This window comes from Dasypus novemcinctus, chromosome 31 (genome assembly GCF_030445035.2).
Source record: "Dasypus novemcinctus isolate mDasNov1 chromosome 31, mDasNov1.1.hap2, whole genome shotgun sequence".
In the NCBI taxonomy this organism is placed as follows: Eukaryota; Metazoa; Chordata; class Mammalia; order Cingulata; family Dasypodidae; genus Dasypus; species Dasypus novemcinctus.
This window is the reverse complement of record NC_080703.1, coordinates 41,029,065-41,050,696: the sequence shown is the minus strand read 5'-3', so window position 1 is coordinate 41,050,696 and position 21,632 is coordinate 41,029,065. Positions and strand designations below refer to the sequence as shown.

The 21,632-nt window shown below is 38.5% G+C and overlaps 1 protein-coding gene across 1 annotated transcript in view; it reads right to left on the bottom strand.

Annotated features, from left to right (window-relative positions):
- The window catches only part of TBC1D5 (TBC1 domain family member 5), a 589,141-nt gene that overhangs the window by 94,576 nt on the left and 472,933 nt on the right, over positions 1-21,632 (bottom strand). The window contains exon 18 of the mRNA XM_058290770.2: positions 478-563. Within this exon, the coding sequence (XP_058146753.1) occupies positions 478-563 (86 nt within the window). The remainder of the gene's footprint in view (positions 1-477; positions 564-21,632) is intronic.

The window sequence follows — 21,632 nt, the reverse complement described above, 5'->3', positions numbered from 1 at the left end:
TTTCAATGTTTTTTTATTCCTACAGTGACCCTTAAAATTTCTATGTATATACACACGGATGCATTTATAAGCTTATTGTGTAATTCTAAAGACAGTTGGGAAACCCAATTTTAATTTTGTTACTGAAATAACTTAAAAATATATTATAGAACTGCCTCTTTTCAATCAATAGCAAGGATCTAGAAAGAGATTATACAAGTAGGCACAGTTTATTCAGGTTTAATAGTGTTAAAAAATGAAGTTATCTAACTTGAAATTGTAGCAAGTACTCATATTTAATTTTCATTTTACCACTATATGAATGTATACCACTTTTTATGCCTTAAAAAACTCAGTTAATTTATTTGACAAAGATTCTTTTGTGCATTAGCCATCAATATGCAAAAATATGGAAAACGATTTTTAGCAATGTGTAAAATTTCTTGAAGACCTCTTAGAATATCTGATTTATAGTTGTTATCAGGGAAGGGGACTTACCGGCTTTTATTCACAAGGTCTGCTCCCCGCGCTTTGTAATAATCTAAATTTTGATGGAATTGATAAGTCACTGGTCTCGGATTTCTCTAAAGAAAAAAACAATAAATTAAAATGTATAAAACTGTTTAAATTATAGATTAGCATGAAGGAGATCAGAGAAGATGGTTTTTGGATTCCTTCAGAAAAAATATGTCTAATAATAAAATTTAATAATGAAGGTGCTTGGGGTTTTCCTTTAATTGTTCAGGTTTTGTCCTAACTAACCTCAGTCCTGATTAAATGTTGAAATTATTTTGATACATTTTATTTTTACCTCCTTCATAGTTCACATAGTATTACTGACATTGATTTTTGATGACTTTCATCACTTTCAAATGACTTTCCAAATATAATTGAATAAAATTATTTAATACAAAACTGAAAAATTATATGATGAAATGCAACTCAAGTGCAACCTACCCTAAAGGGCTGACAGACATGGTGTTAAGGAAGCTGCAATTTGGGAGGAAAGTAAAAATGACTTAGTTTTTGATGACCAGAATGCTAAATATGTCCACTTCCACTAGATGGCACACCAAGCCTTACTTCTCCTAATATTATTTTAGAGTACAGCAATTCTTTTGAAGTTATTACTTTAAATGCCATGTATTCTTATTTTTGAGTTCCATAAGTGCCCAAAATATGCCAGGTACTTAAAATATTAGAAGAGCCATCATCACAACACAAAAGCAAATTGACCAATGCACATTTTCATAAAAGCTGCAATGACACTGCCATTTCTGGCACTTAATATTCTTTATAAAAACTGCAGACATGTCCTTGACTTATTAATAGGGTATGTATATTTAAATGTATTACGTTCTATTATTTAAATGCATCAAGTCTTTCATAGACAAATAAAAATTAAACAAATATGCTAGTTTCTAAAAATTTAATGTTAATAGCATAATTTCAATTAATACTATCATCTTTAAAATGTTAAATCACATAATTTCCATTAAAAATCCAAGAAAAACATTTATGAATAAATGTATTCCAGTGTTTCCCTGGACATATAGTTCAAGTTAATAATTAGGATTATGAACTAGAGCATGTCATGTCCTTTGAGAGGTTATCTAGATAGATGTAGAAAGACTGCTGTGTCTTTATTTTAAAGCAAAATTACCAGTACGCTTTGAGATCAGCCTTTGGAGATGCAATCCCAAGACACTGATAGACTTGTAAGGTAGGCAGGGGGACACAATTGCTAAGGTTAAATAATTTGAAATTCATCGTGCTAACAAGCTGCATCTTAATGGCCATGATGGACCTTTTCTTTTTCTGCTGAAAAGAGAATATTTACACAGCTCAACCTTTTCATATCTCTTCCAAGCCAGCAGTAATCATCTGACAAAAATGACAATCCCTTGATTTAGTTCCAGCTACTATGCCACTGGTTTGGTATTCAACGCAGTTCTACAATAATCAAATCTGAATTGCCTTGATGAAGATAACTGATGCTTCCATGACTACCATTATATTAAGTCTAACAGTGCAACTTCTCCCTCTTTAGGAATTACATAGGTTTCCTGTGGTAGCTGAAGACAACCTGGAAACAAGTATAATAGGAAGATAAAATACAGGTTAAAGCCACTGGCATATTGCCAGTCCATTCAGGAATTCTTTAAAAAGTTAACTTTCACACGATAATCAATCACTCATGACTAGTTTTGGACTTTATTCTCAGTACCTGGAAATACATTTTATTCTTGCTAATATAAATAGCTTTTCTTCTCTGACTTCCAACAAACTAATAAAGGATTGTGTTACTTTTTGCTATAAAAAAATGAAGGGATCTCATGGAGCAATTTCTTTAAACATCTTCATAAAGAAATGACAAGTAATTCAAGACACAAAGTGCTGATCTATCCAAGCACTTAAACCCATTATTAGAAATAATGATCTAACTTGAACATATGAATGAGAATCAAGTATTGCTTTCACTGAAGCCTATTTAAATTCCTATGAGACATATCAAAAGGAGAGGCAGCTTCAAGTACTACTATACTGGAAAAGAGGAAAAAGAATCAGGATGATGTTCAAAAACAGCATTTGAAGTGTAAGAAAAGAAATTCAGAGGTTATAGTTGAAAGTTATTCAAAGGTTTCCCATTACAAAAATATAAAAGTATAGACATGTACATGATTTAGAATAGCACTGTTTAACTGAAATATAATGTAGGTTACAAATGCAAGCCTCTTATGTAATTTTAAATTTTCTAGTAGTCACATTAGAGAAAAAGAAAGAAATAGATGGAATCAAATACAATGACATTTTAAAACTCATTACTCATGGCTATCGTCCTGGATAGCACAGAACTTTATGTCTGGGATATACGTAACCAATGTGTAGCTATAAAACTTAACATGTGGGTGGTGGACTTGGCCCAGTGGTTAGGGTGTCCGTCTACCACATGGGAGGTCCGCGGTTCAAACCCCAGGCCTCCTTGACCCGTGTGCAGCTGGCCCACGCGCAGGGCTGATGCACGCAAGGAGTGCCCTGTCACGCAGGGGTGTACCCCGCGTAGGGGAGCCCCATGTGCAAGGAGTGCGCCCCGTAAGGAGAGGTGCCCTGCGCAAAAGAAAGTGCAGCCTCCCCAGGAATGGTGCCGCACACACACGGAGGAGAACTGACACAAGATGACACGACAAAAAGAAACACAGATTCCCGTGCCACTGACAACAACAGAAGTGGACAAAGAAGACGACGCGGCAAACAGACAGAGAAAACAGACAACTGGGGGTGGGGGGGGAGAAGGGGAGAGAAATAAATAAAGAAATCCTTAAAAAACACACAAAAACCCAACATGTATAGACATGAACAATAAAAAGGGGAAACATAGTTTTATCCATTGAGATTGAATACAGACAGTCCTTCAAGTTTACCTATAATTCTTCTACCCCTCTTTTTTTTAGGAGATAACTGAGGATTGAACCTGGAACCTCATATATGCAAAGCAGGTGCTTTACCAGTGAGCATGCCCACTCCACAAATTCTTCTCTTTTAATTAACTTAGTTTTAGCTCTTCTGAGTAAAGTTTTAAGAAGTACAGAAATTATGGAACAATACCTTTTTATGCAAATAAATAAATATTATTTAAACTAATTAACAGGCCCAAATAATTGTTAAAATTACAGATATAAGTATATATAAATAGGTAAATAGATATAGATTTGAGCCAGAACTATTAATACATATCAAAATGTTAAGAATGGTTTCCTTAGGGGAATGAGACTGAATGAGCAGAATTTTAACTTTATGAAACTGAATCATTTAAAAAGTGAAGAGGTATTTTTCTTATTTTTATGGATTTTTTCAAATAAAATGTTATTTAATATAACACTTCCAATTCTAAATCTCCAAAGATATGGCATTACCTCTAAAATAAAAGCAGCACTAGAATTCTACAAATGTAAAACTCTATGTGAAAAAGACCAGTCCAGGGCACCTAGAAGTTCTTGATGTATAGAAAATGTGAAGTCTACAGCTTTCCTATTACGTATTCACCGTGACTGAAAATGATTATTTTAAATATATACATATACACACTCAATCTAGCAATTATTATAAGCTTTTCCCTCACCAACGTATATTTTAAAAAAACCAAAACCTGTGGATTCGGAGAATTTTCCTTTGGGAAAAAAGGTAGCAAAATGGTCAGCATATGTTAACTTTCTATCAGTCTGTGTACAGAGAAAGAGCAAGCACATCCATGACCCCAGAAGTGTATATAACTGTACATAAAAATGCAGGAATCACCAGTTCAGTGCACTCCGGGTTTACCAGGCCTTTCCTGGACTAGCAAGATTGTAGCTAGTTCACTTCCAAGTACACTCGACGTGTCTCTGACAAAGCTGCAGGGGCTCTGCCGATCCGAAGCTTTCTCTTCTGCGTTGCATTTTAGGCGATAGAAGAACGCTGCAAATCCCACTCCTGGTCCAGACATCCTGGTTCCTGGCGAGGCATTTAGAGCCTGTGGACAAAGGGACTTACAGAAGCACAAGTAGTGGCATCCCAGAGGGAACTACTACTACACAGAAAAAACCCAACCACAAAAACAAAACAAACCCCGGGCTGCACTTCTGACTTCCAAGTCCAAGACTTTTTTGTTGACTTTGCGTGATTTCAGAATCAGTTCATAAACAGTGCTTAAACCACAGCAATTAATGTAAGGGATGAACTGGATTGAAACTGAATCTTCAGTTGTCGTCAACTTTCTCCACTTCTGGGGTCTACATCTGATGACAGCAAGCTGCTCCTTTCTGTAATTTCAGTTGGAACAAACACTTGGTCCCACAGGGAGTATGCACTTTGATCACGAACAGCCCCCAAGTCATGTCCTGTCACCCAGTCTGTTTCTCAACCTGTAACTCTCCTCCTTGGGCCACTCCCCACTCTTCTCGAGAGGATGGTTCAGTACGTCAATTCAGGTGCAAATTCATAAAACGACGTAAATGAAAACCCACACTAGGCACAGCTAATCTTAGGATGGTCACAGGACAACTTGCCTTGTTCTGAACCTGTTGAAATCAAACGCATCCGACAAAGGTCACTAAAAGAGGAGTGACCCCAACGCCTGTCCGTCATTTGAACGCATCCTGTGGGCCCCAGAGGGCAGAAAGCCTGGGGGCCCCTGCTGGTTCTGAGCAGCTCAGAGCCGTGCAAAGGGGGCTATTTCTAACCACATGTAGAACTGCAACAGGAGAGCGGAGGGCCAGCCAGCGACGCCTGCCTGAATTTAGAAGGTACCAGGAGAGGTTAAGGGAGCCTTACAGTTCTCTGTGAAAAGCACAGACACAAGTCAACATAATACCGCTCATCTGCTTTACAGGCTCCCCCCCAGACTAGCCGAGGCCTGGCGGCGGCCACCCTCTGCGCTCGGCGGCCTCACGTGCAGAGCTGCAGGAAGGATTCAAGGAGCTCTGAGCCCTGCATGCGCGGTGGGTTCTGGCACTTCTGAAGGGCGCAGGGCAGGGGGAGCTCTGGCTGCCGCCTGGCAGACCTGGACTGGGGAGCTCACCTGACAGCTGGATAACCTAAGATCCACGGTAACAGACGGGCGGGAAAAGGGATGCTGCACACTTCTCATAATCACACCTAAATTAGGGCAGTTTAGCCAAATACGTATTTTTAAAAGCTAAAAACAAACTTAGGAAAATATATCATATACATGGACCTCCTTTGCGGGGAGAAAGACTGTCCTATTTCTCAAAATAGGAGCACTTATGTTTATAACTTAAAAAATGATCAAATCATTTATGTTTTTAATTAAGGATTGTTGCCAGTTTATGAGATTATAATAATTAGGGTGATTCCCTGCAACATGTCCAAATTATTATCATTTTTATAGTGTACTGGTAACAATTTTTACATTAAACTGATAAAATTCCTGTTTCATTTAATAGAAAAAAATGACTTATATTTACAAAGTAATATGTATTTGGCACGAAGAAAACAAAAATATTTGAGAGATTAAGATATCTTGCTATTAATCCTTAATTTTTAGCATGTCAGAGTAGAAAAGAGGAAAAAAAATAAGGCTCACAAGGCGAAACAGTCCTGTAAAAATATGTTGAATGCTTCTCGTGGATGAAAAATGAGACTCTCATTTTAGTGAATATGGTATTGCCTCAATGCTGGGGGAAAAGCAACTGTCGTTAGAAAAACGAATTGCTCAGCTGTTTATAAGCAAAAAGCTCGCGGGGATTTTCTCAGGACCCCAAAGGCAAAGCATTATAGGGTTATGCAAACATATGTTGCAGGTGTTTGAGGGGAGACAGGTGGGCAGACCTCAGCCATGGAAGAGGAGTTAGTTTAATCCGTCGTAACTGAAACGAGATGAGCTGGATCGGTCCACGTGCAGAAATGCCAGGGCATGGGCATGCGGAGCTGCAGAGCAACTCTCCCGAAAATGATTATCTTGTGGGTGCCAGGCACACTGAAATTTTCCCTTCTTGTTATTTTACAGAAAACAAACACTGTCAATTACTTTTTTTTTTAAACTAAAGGTATTTTAAAAGTGGAACAAAGAACAGCCTGAAATAGCCATAATTATCCAAAAAAGATAAGGATGAAGTATTGTTGCCTTTATTTAAACAAATATTCCTAAGGAGGCAGTTTGTACAATACCCCCTCTTTGGTTCACTAGGCAACATTAGATTTATCATAATTCTCCTAAAGCCTAAGATATTTCTATATTAAAATGCTAATTTCATCTTTTCTTGTGCCTGTAATTAAAGCTGGGAAAATTTGTGATCTGATATATACTGATTGCTAGAGGGCCCACAAAGGTTTCCCCATTTCTGTATCTTATTGCCAGACTGCCCTCTTCATTAAAATTAGATATAGTAACACAGTGGATCAAAAGGGCAGACTTTATAATTCTAAATGCTCAAAAAAAATCGCACTATAAAACATATATACATATACATGCATACATACACACACATATATAAAGCAATAATAAATGGCTTTGTTTGGATATTGCTCCTAAACCTAGACTTTTTAGCTTACTTGGTTTCTTTGTCATTTACCCAAGAGCTGATTTTATATTTACTTTCTTAATATTTGTGACTGACGACAATACTTTTTTTAGTATATGTATTTATATAAAATAGTATATTGAACCATACTTTCCCTATCTAAACCACTTTTCTCTTTTTCTAGCAACTATACCATGAATTAAATTTCAAGTACTTAGTATAAAATATACACAAAAATTCTGATTTGGAGAAATAAAACTTTTTTTTTTTTTAAACAATATTACAAAGCCCAAAATGTGTGGAACAAATTGCTTTATTTAGTAAATACAGACGTTTATCCAAAAAAGAAAATAAGACATCATTACTTGGTTTTAAATTTGAGTATTACTTCATAACAGGATTAAAATCACTTCTGGTTTATTATATACTAATAATTCCCAGATATTGTGATAGGAAATATATATTATGAATAATGGGTTTCAAGAATCTTAGAGCAACTGATAGAAAAAAAATGTAATTTTAATCTGCTTTTATAGAATAAAGCTAAAAATAAACATATATAAAAGGCCTAAAAGGAGAAAAAAAGGCAACAAAAACATCCTTAACTGGGTAAAGACACAGACAAAACCCCTGAACTCCTGCCAGCCTCATTTTACACACTGAATAAGCCCAATTCCCTGAAGTGACATCCCCATCTCTACCCTGGCAAGCTGAGATCTCAGATGGCAGAGAAGCATTTTAAACCACCTGTGCATTATGCTCAGCTTTAACTTTGCTCAATAAATAGACAACAAAAGAGAAATAAAATTTTTTCCTTTTTCTAATGTATTTACATTTTTGAAATTAGCATGCAGGAAGATGCCAGATTAACATGGCCCATAATTTGCTGATTATATATACAGAAGGTAGGAGTTTAGGTTATTAATACTGGGCATCAAAACATTCTTTTTAAATCGTTGGTTAGCTTTTTCTTGGTTTGTTTTAATTCTACTGAATTCTTCACCTTTTTCCTTGAATGGCTGCAGAATGGGAAAAAGTCTTACTTCAATGGTTTAAAGAAATTTGGAGATCTACTTGTCTACTCCTAACAGTGATTCTCTATCCTCAATGACTTAAAGAAAAAGAAAAAAACATCCACAGATCTCAAGAAATATTTTGTAAAGATCCCTAATTTAAGAAACAGATGTAAGAAGTCAAAGTCTTTGAAATAAAAATTATCAATGCAAATTTTTATTTAAATATTAAAATATATTAACAAAATTATCCTCAAAATAGAAGCAGTTTTAAAATGGTTTTTAGGATTTATGGACCCCCAAGGCTTGTGTCCCCCATGGGACTTAGAACCTTGTATTTGAGAAAATTTTATCCCCTCACCCACACCAGATCTCCTTTTCCAATCTTCCCTTTCATTACCTGCTTCATAACTGCCAGGGTAAGAGAAACTAAGGTCCTGGACACAGACCTGGGAAAGTGAAGTTTTGACCAGCAACACTTCTAATGGTTTTCTTAAAAAATGTTTTATTGTGGCAACATATATACAACATAATCTAATGCAATTTTGGGAGTAATTGAGATTGTAAAACATCTTTAAATGAAAATCTTATTGATCACATAAACCCATTCTTATTAAGGTCATTCACTTATACTTTTTTGGTGATGATTTTTAGTAAAACGATGATGTATCACAACTATGACATTTTTAAGTGAAGAGAGAAATAAGAATGCAAACTTAACTCACAGACTAATTATATTTTCCTGAATGAGCCCAATCTCTATTTAAGAAAGTGTTTCTGAGGGAAATGGATGTGGCTCAACCAGTTGGGCTCCTGTCTACCATACAGAAGGTCCAGGGTTTGATGCTCAGGGCCTCCTGGTGAGGGCAAGCTGGCCCACACGGAGTGCTGGACCATGTGGGAAAGTGGCCCCACGCAGGAGAGCCGTCCTGCATGGGAATGCCACCCCGTGCAGGAGTGCCAGCTGACACCTAGAGCTGGCACAGCAAGATGATGTAACAGGAGACACAGAGGAGAGAAAATAAGGAGACTTAGCAGAACAGGGAGCTGGGGTTGAGCAAGAGAAAGTAACCTCTGGAAGGTCCCAGGACTGGTTCCTGGAGCCGCCTAATGAGAATACAAGCAGACACATAAGAACACATAGTGAATGGACACAGAGAGCAGACAACAGGGGGAATGGGGGTGGGGTGGGGGGGAAGGGAATAAATAAAATAAGTCTTTTAAAAAAAAAAGGAAAGAAAGTATATCTGAGAAGATCACTAAGAAGAGTTCATGTAAACTCACGCATGCTTTTCTTGCCTATTTCATTCTAGATTCCATGTGTCATTACAAATAGAATCCTGACCTTAGATGTAAAAGAATTTCTCTAAATAGTAGATACTATGATTAAGGATTTTCTTTTTATTCAGTCACCTTTGACAGCTCCCTCAAGTATTTAGTGACAATGACTGTCACACCAATTTTAAGTAGCCCCATACAATATCTGTGCCAGGAATCGTTAATCTTTCGTGTGTGTGCGCCATGGAAATACTTTGCTTTCTGGTGAATAATTTGGTACCCTTCTCAGAAAATAAAATAACAGTGTTATAAGGAAACAAACCATATCAAAATACAGGAACCAAAATATTGGAAAAACTTTGTAAAACAGCAATATATGTTCATTTATTAAGCAAAAAAATTTTTTTTTATGTATGTGCTTTTTATTACTGCATTAAATAAAAAGATGCAGTGGCTGGGCTCACCATTACTATAATATCTAAGTAGCGGTGAATGTAAGTGGTATATCAAGGCATTTTTATTGGCTGTAATATGTTACAAAAAACCTGTGGCTGCTATTGGTGATGATGTCTCAGGCGCTGCTAATTCTTTCATAAGGGTTGGTAAGTCTGTGGTCATTTTTTCCTCAAATGTTCTTTTTGCCTCCTTCCCATTCTCTTCTCCTTTTGGGACACTGATAACATGTATGCTTGTGCATTTCACACTGTCATTCAATTCCTGGAGATCCTGTTACATTTTTTTCTGTTTTTTCTCCTTCTCTTCTTTTTTTTTCAAGTTCAGATGCTCAGTCCTCCAAGTCACTAATTCTGTCTTTCATCAATTCAAATCTGCTGTTATGTGCTTCTAGTGTATTTCAATCTCATCCATTGTGTCTTTCATTCCCATTAGCTCTATTACTTTTCTTTGCAGGCTTTCAAATCACACATTATCTTCTTAATATTCTTTATCTTTTTAGTTATATTTTCCTTCAACTCCTTGAATTAAGAGATTTGTGTGATTATCATTGATTAGTAGCCTTAATCCTGTGTCTTATCAGGATTTTTGGGTTGTTCTTTGGCTGGGCCATCTTTTCCTGTTTGTTAGTTTGGCTTGTAACTTTTTGTTGATGTCTAGATATCTGAATATGTTGGTTAATTTACTCTGATACTTAATTTCTCTGTCTTGCCCAGAGGTTTTGTTTTTTGGTTCTTCTTTGATTCTTGGTTCAACTTATTTTAAGTCATTAAAATTGCCCAGCTTAAGTTATCAAAACAGGGCCAGAGACTCACTTATGGGGTACAGATCCACTTCAAGGGGTCTGGGATGAGAGAATCTTAAAAGCCGTTTTTCTCCTTGCAGTTTCCTGGCTGTCCAGCAGATGGTGGTCTTGGGAAAATCTTTCCCCTTCAACCTCTTCTTGCCAGTGCTTCTACCCTGCCAGAGTCAAGATTCACAGCAGGCTCTGCTGGCCAAATCACTGAAGAGAAATCACCCTCTGCCTTCCGCCGCACCTTCCCTCTTCCCAGGAGGAAGAGGGCTGTCCCCTCTCGGTCATCTGCAGTGAGCCATAGGTTTTACCCAGGCTGTCTGCCTTGAGGGTGGGGATGGGTGCCGTTCCCAACTATGGGAGTTAGCACCTCACAGCTGTCATTTCAGCTTCTTCATCTCTCTGTTCCTTGCTCTTCTGGAAGTCTCCTGGTCTGAAGACCCCCGAAGCAGCTCCTTTGGAGAGCTTTTTGCCTCCCTCCATTGTAGTTGTGAGAGAGCCTAGCCCTACCTACCTATTCTGATGCCATCTTCCTGGAAGTCTCGGTGCTGCTAGTTCTAATGTAGTTTCTTGCCTTCATGTACATTTAAAGGGAATACTAAATTTAATCACTTAGAGCTTAGTGAAAATAAATAAATAAACTTTTCACATGCAAGTCCATAGACCCTCTGGATTCCATCCACAGACCATTTGGAGGCTCTTGGACCCTGGGGGTGTAAGCAGTATTTTCTCAGAAACCTGGAAAGTCATTTTGGGTAGTAGATTTTGGCTTGGGACTTATGGGTACCACTGCACTGGTTTATCAACTCTTTGCTATATGAACATGTGCAGGAGTGACAGCAAAATAACCACAACAGGTACAGCACAGGTAGCTGTCAATCAGGACTGATGTGACCCAGCAAAGGCTGGGAGGGCCCTGACTACTGTGCAGACTTGAACCACTTAGATGCTGGAGGTCGTGACCAACTGATCCAGAAGATCACCAGTATTTTATCAACCAGGATGGCTGTAACACCGGCTGAGTGTCAGCCCTGAAAAGGAGTAGCATTTGGGAGTGTTTGTTTAGAAGTACAGGTTTTGTCCTGGATAAGTGTCTAGTGTATCATCTGAATGAAAGCAGATGGAGAGTGAGGTTAGGTGGGGAACGGAGGTGAGCATGATAGGTAACTGCTCACAGTTAAGCAAGCTGTCCATGTCTGGAAAGCACACTTCTGTACTATGTCCTCTGAAGAGTCTTCCATCATGCTGGGGCAACTGAGGCAGCCAGATCCGTAGAGAGCTGCTCCGCAAGCAGAACTCTCCTCAAGACTTGACGCACTCAGAGGCAGCTGAACTTTCTTAGTCTGCAGCCAGAAATACTTCAAGAAAATAACTCTCTTCTAAGGCCATTTCTGAAGACTCAAGTCAGGTAACAGGGGTCAAGGATCTGACTGGAACTTTGAATCAGTAAGAAGAAAGAGGGCTGCTTGGTTCATAATGATTCAAAAAGAAGGTTCAGATTTTCTTAAGTAATCATGCCATCTAAATGAAGGGGAGTCAAAACGTACTGTAATTCTACAGTGATCAAAACAATGTGGTGGTAGCCTAAGAACTGGTAAATAGATTAGTGGAACAGAATGGGGAGTCCAGAAATAAACCCTCACATTTATGGTTAATTAATTTTTGATAAAGGGGCAAAAAAATTCAATAAGGGGAAAGAATGGTCTTTTCAAAAAATACAATTAGATATCTATGTGCAAAAGAATGAATTTGGATCTCTACCTCACACCATACAACAAAAACAAACTCAAAACGTGGTAAAAACAGCATGGTATTGGCATAAAGACAGACACATAGACCAATAGAACTGAACTGATGATTCAGAAACAAACCCTCACATCTACGGTCATGTGATTTTTGACAAAGCTGTCAAACCCACCCAGCTGGGGCAGAACACTATTCAGCAAATGGTGCTGGGAGAACTGGATATCCATGTCCAAAAGAAAGAAAGAGGACCCCTATTTCATAACTTGTACAAGAATAAACTCAAAATAGAACAAGACCTAAATGTAAAAGCTAGAAGCATAAAGCTTCTAGAAGAAAATCTAAGAAAACATCTTCAAGACCTGGTAGTAGGTGGTAGATTCTTAAACCTAAAAACAAAAGCATGAGCAATGAAAGAACACACGGATGAATGGGACCTCCTCAAACATAAACACTTCTGTGGTTCAAAGGACTTCATCAAAAAGGTGAAAAGGCAGCCAACTCAGTGGAAACCAGAAATCGGATGAAGATTTGATTTCCATTCTATATAAAGAGATCATACAACTCAATAATAATAGAGAAAGCAATCCAATTAAAAAATGGGCAAAAGATTTAAGTAGATATCTCTCCAATGAGGAACTACAAATGGTCAAAAAGCACATGAAAAATGTTCAATATCACTAGTTATTAGGGAAATGCAAATCAAAACGACAATAAAGTATCATGTCACACCACACAGAATGACCATTGTTAAAAAAACAGATGGTAAGTGGTTGTGGCTCAACTAATAGAGTGTCCACCTACCATATGGAGGGTCCAGGGTCGATACCCAGGGCCTCCTGACCTGTGTGGTGAGCTGGCCCATGCATAGTGCCACCACGCCAAGGAGTGCCATGCTACACAGGGTGTCCTCCACATAGGGGTGCCCCACGTGCAAGCAGTGTGCCCCGCAAGGAGAGTGGCCCTGCGTGAAAAAAGTGCAGCCCACCCAGGAGCGCCACCGCACACACGGAGAACTGATGCAGCAAGATGACACAACAACAACAAAAAAAGCAACAGTTTCCAGCTGCCGCATGGCAAGAATACAAGCGGACACAGAAGAACACACAGTGAATAGACACAGAGAGCAGACAACAGGGGGGAAGGAGAGAGAAATAAATAAATCTTTAAAAAAACCCCAAAAGGGAAACGGACTTTGGCCCAGTGGTTAGGGCGTCCGTCTACCATATGGGAGGTCCGCGGTTCAAACCCCGGGCCTCCTTGACCCGTGTGGAGCTGGCCATGCGCAGCGCTGATGCGCGCAAGGAGTGCCGTGCCACGCAAGGGTGTCCCCTGCGTGGGGGGAGCCCCACGCGCAAGGAGTGCGCCCGTGAGGAAAGCCGCCCAGCGTGAAAAGAAAGAGCAGCCTGCCCAGGAATGGCGTCGCCCACACTTGCCGTGCCGCTGACGACAACAGAAGCGGACAAAGAAACAAGACGCAGCAAATAGACACCAAGAACAGACAACCAGGGGAGGGGGGGGAATTAAATAAATAAATAAAATCTTTAAAAAAAAAAAACCCAAAAAAACAGAAAACAGTAAGTGCTGCCGTGGATGTGGATAAATAGGAACACTCCTTTACTGTTAGTGGGACTATAAAATGCCTCTGTGGAAGACAGTCTGGCAATACTTCAGAAAGCTAAATGATCCAAAACCATATGATCCAGCAACTCCTCCACTAGGACTATATCCAGGAAAACTGAAAACTGTGACATGAACAGACATCTGCACACTGATGTTCACAGCAGCATAATTGACAGCTGCCGAAAGATGCAGACAACCCAAGTGTCCATCAAACAATGAATGGATCAACAAAATGTGGTATATACACATGATGGAAGACTATGCTGCTGTAAGAAGTGGAAGTGGGATGCATATGATAACATGGATGGATCTTGAATACATTATGCTAAGTGAAATAAGCCAGGCACAAAAGGACATTAATATGAACTAAACACAAAGAAAAAAAAGCATGGAGTTGAAACCTAGAGTTTAGGTTATTAGGTGATAGAAGGAGAGCTGAGAAGGGGTACACACGCTTAACATATGTTGAGGTTTTAATTAACTTGTCTATAAAAGTGGAGAAATGGATAGAGTTGATGGTAACACAGTGAGTAGAACACAGCTGGTTTATAAATGGAATTGCGTCTGAAAAAGGTAGTTTAGGGATGTAAATGTCAACTGAAAGAAAGCTGGAGAATAATCTAGGGACTGAACAACACAGTGAACCAGAGGTGGATGAGAACTGTGGTTAACAGCACGAATGCAAAAATGTCCTTCTAAGAGCTAAAACAAACATCCACTATTGCATGGTGGTAAGAATGTGGAGAAACATGGGAAAAATATAATTAATGTAACCTATGGACTAAAGTTAACAGCAATACTGTGATGTTCCTGCATCAATGGCAAAGATGTACTGTGCTAATAATAGGGGGAAAAAATTATCAAATGTTATGCTATAGACCAGTTAGGGGTAATATAGTCTGGCATTATCTCACGATCTGTAATAAATGTTCCACAACAATGCAGTGTGTTGGTGGAGGGGTGCTATATGGGAACTCCACACTTTTACATGATTGTTCTTTAGGTTCACAACTTCTCTAATAAAAATATATTTAAAAAATTAACTCAAAGTGGATCATAAATCTAAATGTAAGAGCTAAAACTATAGAACTCTTTGAAGAAAATATAGCAGCAAATCTTTGTGATTTGGGGTTAGGCAATGATTTCTTGGATATAACACCAAAAGCAAAAGTGACAGAAGACAACAGTGATCAGTTGGACTTAACCAAAATGTAAAAGTTTTGTGCTTCAAAGGACACATTTAGAAGTTAAAAGACTTCACAGGCTGAGAGAAAATACTTGCAAATTATATATCTGATAAGGTATTTGGATCCAGAATATACAAAGAACCCTTAAAATTCAATAATAAAAAGAGTAAGAACCCCATTAATAAGAAGCAAAGGATCTAAATAGAGATTTCTTCAAAGAAGATATATGAATTATAAAAACACGAAAAGGTGCTTAATACCATTAGCCATTAAGGAAATGCAAATCAAATCCACAATGAAATACCATTTCACACCCATTAGAAGAGCTGTAATCAAAAAGAGATATAAAAACTGTTGGCAAGGATGTGTGGGTATCAGAGCCCTCACACATTGCTCGTGGAAATGTAAAATGGAACAGCCACTTTGGAAAACAGTTTGGCAGCTGCTCAAAATGTTAAATGTAGAGTTACCATATGACCCAGAAACTAGATATCTACCCAAGATAAAGGCAAACATATTCACATGAAGACTGGTCTAGGAAATGTTCACTACAGCATTATTCATAATAGCTCCAAACTAGAAACAACCCAAATATCTATCAACTGAAGAATGGATAAGCAAAATATATCTTAATAATGGAATACTGGCGGTGGACTTGGCCCAGTGGTTAGGGTGTCCACCTACCACATGGGAGGTCTGCAGTTCAAACCCCAGGCCTCCTTGACCCATGTGGAGCTGGCCCATGCGCAGTGCTGATGCGCATAAGGAGTGCTGTACCATGCAGGGGGGTCCCCCGCATAGAGGAGCCCCACGCGCAAGCAGTGTGCCCATGAGGAGAGCCACCCAGCGCAAAAGAAAGTGCAGCTTGCCCAGGAATGGTGCTGCCCACACGGAGAGCTGACACAACAAGATGATGCAACAAGATGATGCAACAAAAAAGAAACACAGATTCCCGTGCCGCTGATGACAACAGAAGCATACAAAGAAGACGACGCAGCAAATAGACACAGAGAACAGACAACGGGGGGGGCGGGGAGGGGAGAGAAATAAATAATAAATAAATCTTTAAAAAAATTACAAAAAAAAATAATGGAATACTGTTGGCAATAAATAAGGAATGAAGTACATGCTATAAACATGGATGAACCTCGAAAACATTAGGGTGAGTGGAAGAAGCCAGTCACAAAAGACCACATGTATGACATCCTTCGTATGAAATGTGCGGAACAGGCAAACACACAACGGGAAGAAGAGCAGTCGTTCTAGGGCTAAGTGGTGGATGGCGAAGAAGAGGAACGGGCATGACTGCCGATGAGTATGAGACTTCTTTTTGGGATGTTGAGTATGTTCTAATGGTAAATTATGGTGACAGTTGGACAACTCTGAATATACTTAAAAAAAACACTGAATTGTATGCTTTACATGAATGCAATTTATGGTACGTGAACTGTGTCTCAACAAAGCTGTTAAAAAAGGAATACTGGTATGTGTTAGCAAATGTATACAAATACAAACATACTTTTTTTTTTCTGGGAGGATAAAAGGACTGATGCAGGAGAAAGGGGCTATATAGAAACTTTAACTTTGTGCCTTTCTATACTGTTGCAATTTTCTTATGTGCTCTATCACTCCGCTCCCCATTTCCCCCATCAACGGGGTGTATCTTGCCAATGGACTTGCATGGGCCATTTCTGTTTACTTTATACTTCTCTGCATTACTGTTATTACTCATTATAGCAAACACGGTATAGGTGATACAGGTATTCAGAATAATTATGGATGAACAGAGTCTTAACACACTGCTTTCACCTATGTACTAGCATGATCACCATTCAGGTAACGACAGTGCAGAGAAGTCCATGGAGTTGTCCCAGAAGGAGCCTGTCCAAACAGCTATCTGACCCCCAAATCGTGTGAAGGGTCATCCCACAGAGCAGCAGCTGGTGAAGCGGAAAAGGAAAACGCAGGAAAGACAACTCGCTTTTCTTAGTCAAGGTGGACAGTAGATTATCTGCCTTTGTTTTGTTTTTGGGGTGTGATTTTTGCTTTTCTGGTTTTTTTTTTTAAAGATTTATTTATTTATTCCTCCCCTCCCCCTGCCCCGGTTGTCTGTTCTATTTGCTGCATCTTCTTCTTTGTACACTTCTGTTGTTGTCAGCGGCACAGGAATCTGTGTCTCTTTTTGTTGCGTCATCTTGCTGTGTCAGCTCTCCTTGTGTGCGGCACCATTCCTGGGCAGGCTGCACTTTCTTTCGTGCTGGGCGGCTCTCCTTATGGGGTGCACTCCTTGCGCGTGGGGCTCCCCTACACGGGGATACCCCTGCGTGGCAGGGCACTCCTTGCGCGTATCAGCACTGCACATGGGCCAGCTCCACACGGGTCAAGGAGGCCCGGGGTTTGAACCACGGACCTCCCATGTGGTAGGCGGATGCTCTAACCACTGGGTCAAGTCTGCTTCCCTTCTGGGTATTTTTATAACAGTTTTACTAGAAAATTGTGAGAAGCACCCTCCCTTTCCTCATGGGATTTATGCTAGTGAGTGAGACAAATTCACATCAATGCTAAACTGCACCTGTGATAAATGCTTAGAAAAGGAGGTACTTGGTGCTATGGAGTAAATAACAGGAAGATTTCAATTCTTTAAGATCAGGGAGGAATTCCCAGAGGACATGACAATGGAATGGAGACCTGAACAAAAGTAGGAATTCATTCAGTTTGTGCTGTTGGAGGCGAGCTATGGAGAGAAGACGTGTGGCACCGTAAGGAAAGGATAAAGGCCTCAGTACTCTTGTCATCCTTAGAGTTCGGGCCATCTTTCTCATGTACTACCACAAGGTGATTTCTTCCCCTAGACTGTACTATTTAAGATTAGTGATATCCAGAACCTTCAAATTTTATGTACACATACATAAAGAGCAATTTAAAAAGTCAGCAAGTGATAGTACACCATACCATTAAATTACTTAGGAAGTTAAAGAAGAAGCAAAACAATCTCTACTTGCAAATGATCTTATATAGGAAATCCAAAGGAATTGACCAAAAAAATCCCAAAAAACAAACAAAAAAACCCCACTATTAAATGAGTTCAGCAAAGTTGCAGGACATAAGATCCACTCCCAAAAATCAATTGTGATCTTATACACCAACAAAAAATAATCCAAAGACAAAATTAAATCAATTCCATTTACAGTATCATCTAACAACTGAAATAACTAAGAACAAATTTAACCAAGAATATTGTATTAGTCAGCCAAAGGGGTGCTGAAGCAAAGTACCAGAAATCTGTTGGCTTTTATAAAGGGTATTTATTTGGGGTAAAAGCTTACAGTTACAAGGCCCTAAAGAGTCCAACGCACGGACGGTTGCTCTCTCACCAAACTCAGCTGCCTCGTGTTGAAGCAAGATGGCGGCTCATCTCTCCTGGGCTCTCCTTCCTTCTTCCTCTGAAGGCTCCGTGGGCCCAGCCTCTTCCCATCTCAGCTGTAGGCTGCAGAGGACTGTCTCTCAGGGCTTCCTCTCTCTCAGCTGCAAACTCTCAGGCAAATGGCTCATCTCTTCCCGTGGCCTTGGCTGTTTGAGCCTTCTCCCTTCTGTCATATGGCAAAGTTCTCTCTTCTTTTCACGTCTTCTTGCATGATTGTCCATTTATATCAGCCCACCAAGCAGGCGGGAACTCACCCTGAGTCACACTCTACTAATGTGGTTGAATCAAGCCCTAATCTTAACAGGTAATCTAATCAAGGGCCCACACCTGAACCCAATATAACCAAAGGGTATCTCACCCAGAAGAATAGATTAGTTTACAAATATAATCACATACTCTTTTTTAGTATCCACAAAAATAATCTCAAACTGTTACAAATATAAAAAACTTGTACACCAAAAACTACAAAACACTGCTGAAAGAAATTAAAGAATATCTAAATAAATGGCCAGATATCTCATGTTCATGGATTGGAAGATTAAGATGTCAATATTACCCAAAGTAATCTGACTCAATGCAACCCCTAGCAAATATCTAGCAGCCTTCCCCCGCCAACCCCAGGAATAAAAAACCTGATCCTCTAATTCAAATGGATCTGGAAGGGGTCCTGAAAAGCCAAACCAATTTTGAAAAAAGAAAAAATTTGAAGGACTCACATTTACCAATTTTGAATTGTACTACAAAGCTACAGTAATCAAAACAGTGTGGTATTGGCACAAGGACAGACAAACAGACCAGAACTGAAGTCCCACACATCTATGGTCACATGAATTTTGACAAGGTACTGATAACGTATTATGGGAAAACACAAGTCTCCTCAACAACTGGTGCTGCGAAAGCTAGTTATCTGCTTGCAAAAGAATGAAGTTAGCCCTACCTCAGACTACATACAAAAATCAATTCAAATAGATCAAGAACCTAAATTCAAGGACCTAAACATAAAAACAAAAACTATAAAAGACTTAGAAATAACATACGGAAAAATCTTCATAACCTGGAATATGGCAATAGATTCTGAGTAAGACACTGAAATGACAAGGAAAAAAAAAAAAGAAAGAATAGCTAAATTTTATTTCAACAAAAAAAAATATTTTGTACATGAAATGATACTATCAGGAAAGTAAAATAACAACTTACAGAATGGGAGAAAACAGCTGCAAACCAGGTATCAGATAAAGACTTCATATACAGAATATATAAAGAACTCCAGCTCAGTAACAAAAAAGACAAACAACCCAATTAAAAAAAGGACTTAAATAGATATTTCACCACAAAAAATAGACAAATGGCTATTAAGCATATGAAAAGAAGTGCACATCATCAGCCATTAAGGAAATGAAATTCAAAATCACAATGAGATGCCAATTCGCACGCACAAGGATGGCTATTATTATTACTTATTTATTTTTAAGAAGAATAATAAGAAGTATAAGAGAGGATGCAGAGCGACCTGATCTCTAGTGTAATGTGAAATAGTGCAGCCACTATGGAAAGTAATACAATGGTTCCTCAAAAAGTTAAGCCAAGAATTATCATTTGATCCAGTAATTCTACTTCTAGACACACACTCAAAGAAAAAAAACTCAATTGATCTCTTTACAACATTTTTCACTCACCAATTTCATGTTCTTGGAATTACCTACTCTTAGGTAATTATGTCTTCTCATGGTTCCTCTACCTTTTGAATCTTAGCCATATGCTATTTCTTTTTTCCCCTAACATCTCTTTCTCTTCTTCTTCAATTAGAGAAATTGTAGCTTTACAGAAAAATCATGCAAAAAATAGAGTTCCCATATACTGTCTGTCACCCCAACAAACAGGTTTCCTCATGAACAATTTGTGTGAGTGTGGTAACTTTGTTACAACTGATGAAACAATGTTACAATTATAGTTAACTATTAACTATAGTTCATAGTTTACATTAGGGTTCACTGTGTTATACAGTCCAATGCTTTTTTAAAAAAATATCTATTCCAGTAATGTATATTCAATCTAAATTTTCCCCAAAGCAAAACTCTGTAAAAATCAAGCATTAACTCTCCATATCCTACCCTCACCCCACTCCCGGTAACCTGTATTCTAATTTCTGACTCTTTGAATTTGCCTATTCTAATTATTTCGTATCAATCAGTGAGGTCATATAATATTTGTCCTTCTGTATCAGGTTTATTTCACTCAACATGAAGTCTTCAAGACTCATCCACCTCGCCACATGTATCAGAACGTCATTCCTTTTTAACAGCTCAAGAACAGTCCATTGTATTATATATACAACCACATTTTGTTTATCCATTCAGCTGTTGATGGACACCAGAGTTGCTTCCATCTTTTGGCAACGTGACTAATGCTGCTCTGGATATTGCTATGCAAGTATCTGTTCAAATCCCTGATTTCAATTTCTTTGAATATATAACTAGAAGTGAAATTGCCAGGTCATAGGGTAATTCTATACTTAACTTTCTGAGGAGCCACTAAACTGTTTTCCACAGTGGCTGTGCCATTTTCATTAAGAATGAATTATTGCTTCTATTTTCCCATACTCTCTCCAACATTTGTAATTTTCTCTCTTTTAATAGTAGCCAGTCTATTGGATGTGAAATGGCATTTCATTGTGGTTTTGATTTGCATTTCCTTAATGGTTACTGATGTTTCATGAGTATGTGGGTTTGGTTTTTGGGTTTTTTTGGCCATTTGTATATCTTCTTTGGAGAAGTGCCTATTCAATTCTTTTGCCCACTTAGAAAAGTGGGTTATTTAGTCTTCCTGGTTTGAATTGAAGGATTTCTTTACATATTATGGCTGTTGAGCCTTTATTGGATATATGGTTTTTAATTTTTTTTCCATTCTGTAGGTTGTCATATTACTTTCATGGTGAAGACTTGGATGCAAAATTTTAATTTTAACGGTGTCACACTAATCTATCTTTTATTTTGCTCCTTGTTCTTTTGATCTATTTTGAATTAAATTTTGAATGTGGTGTGAGGTAGAGGTCCACCTTCATTCTTCTGCATATGGATATCCAGTTTTCTCAGCACCATTTGCTGAAGAGACTATTCCCCT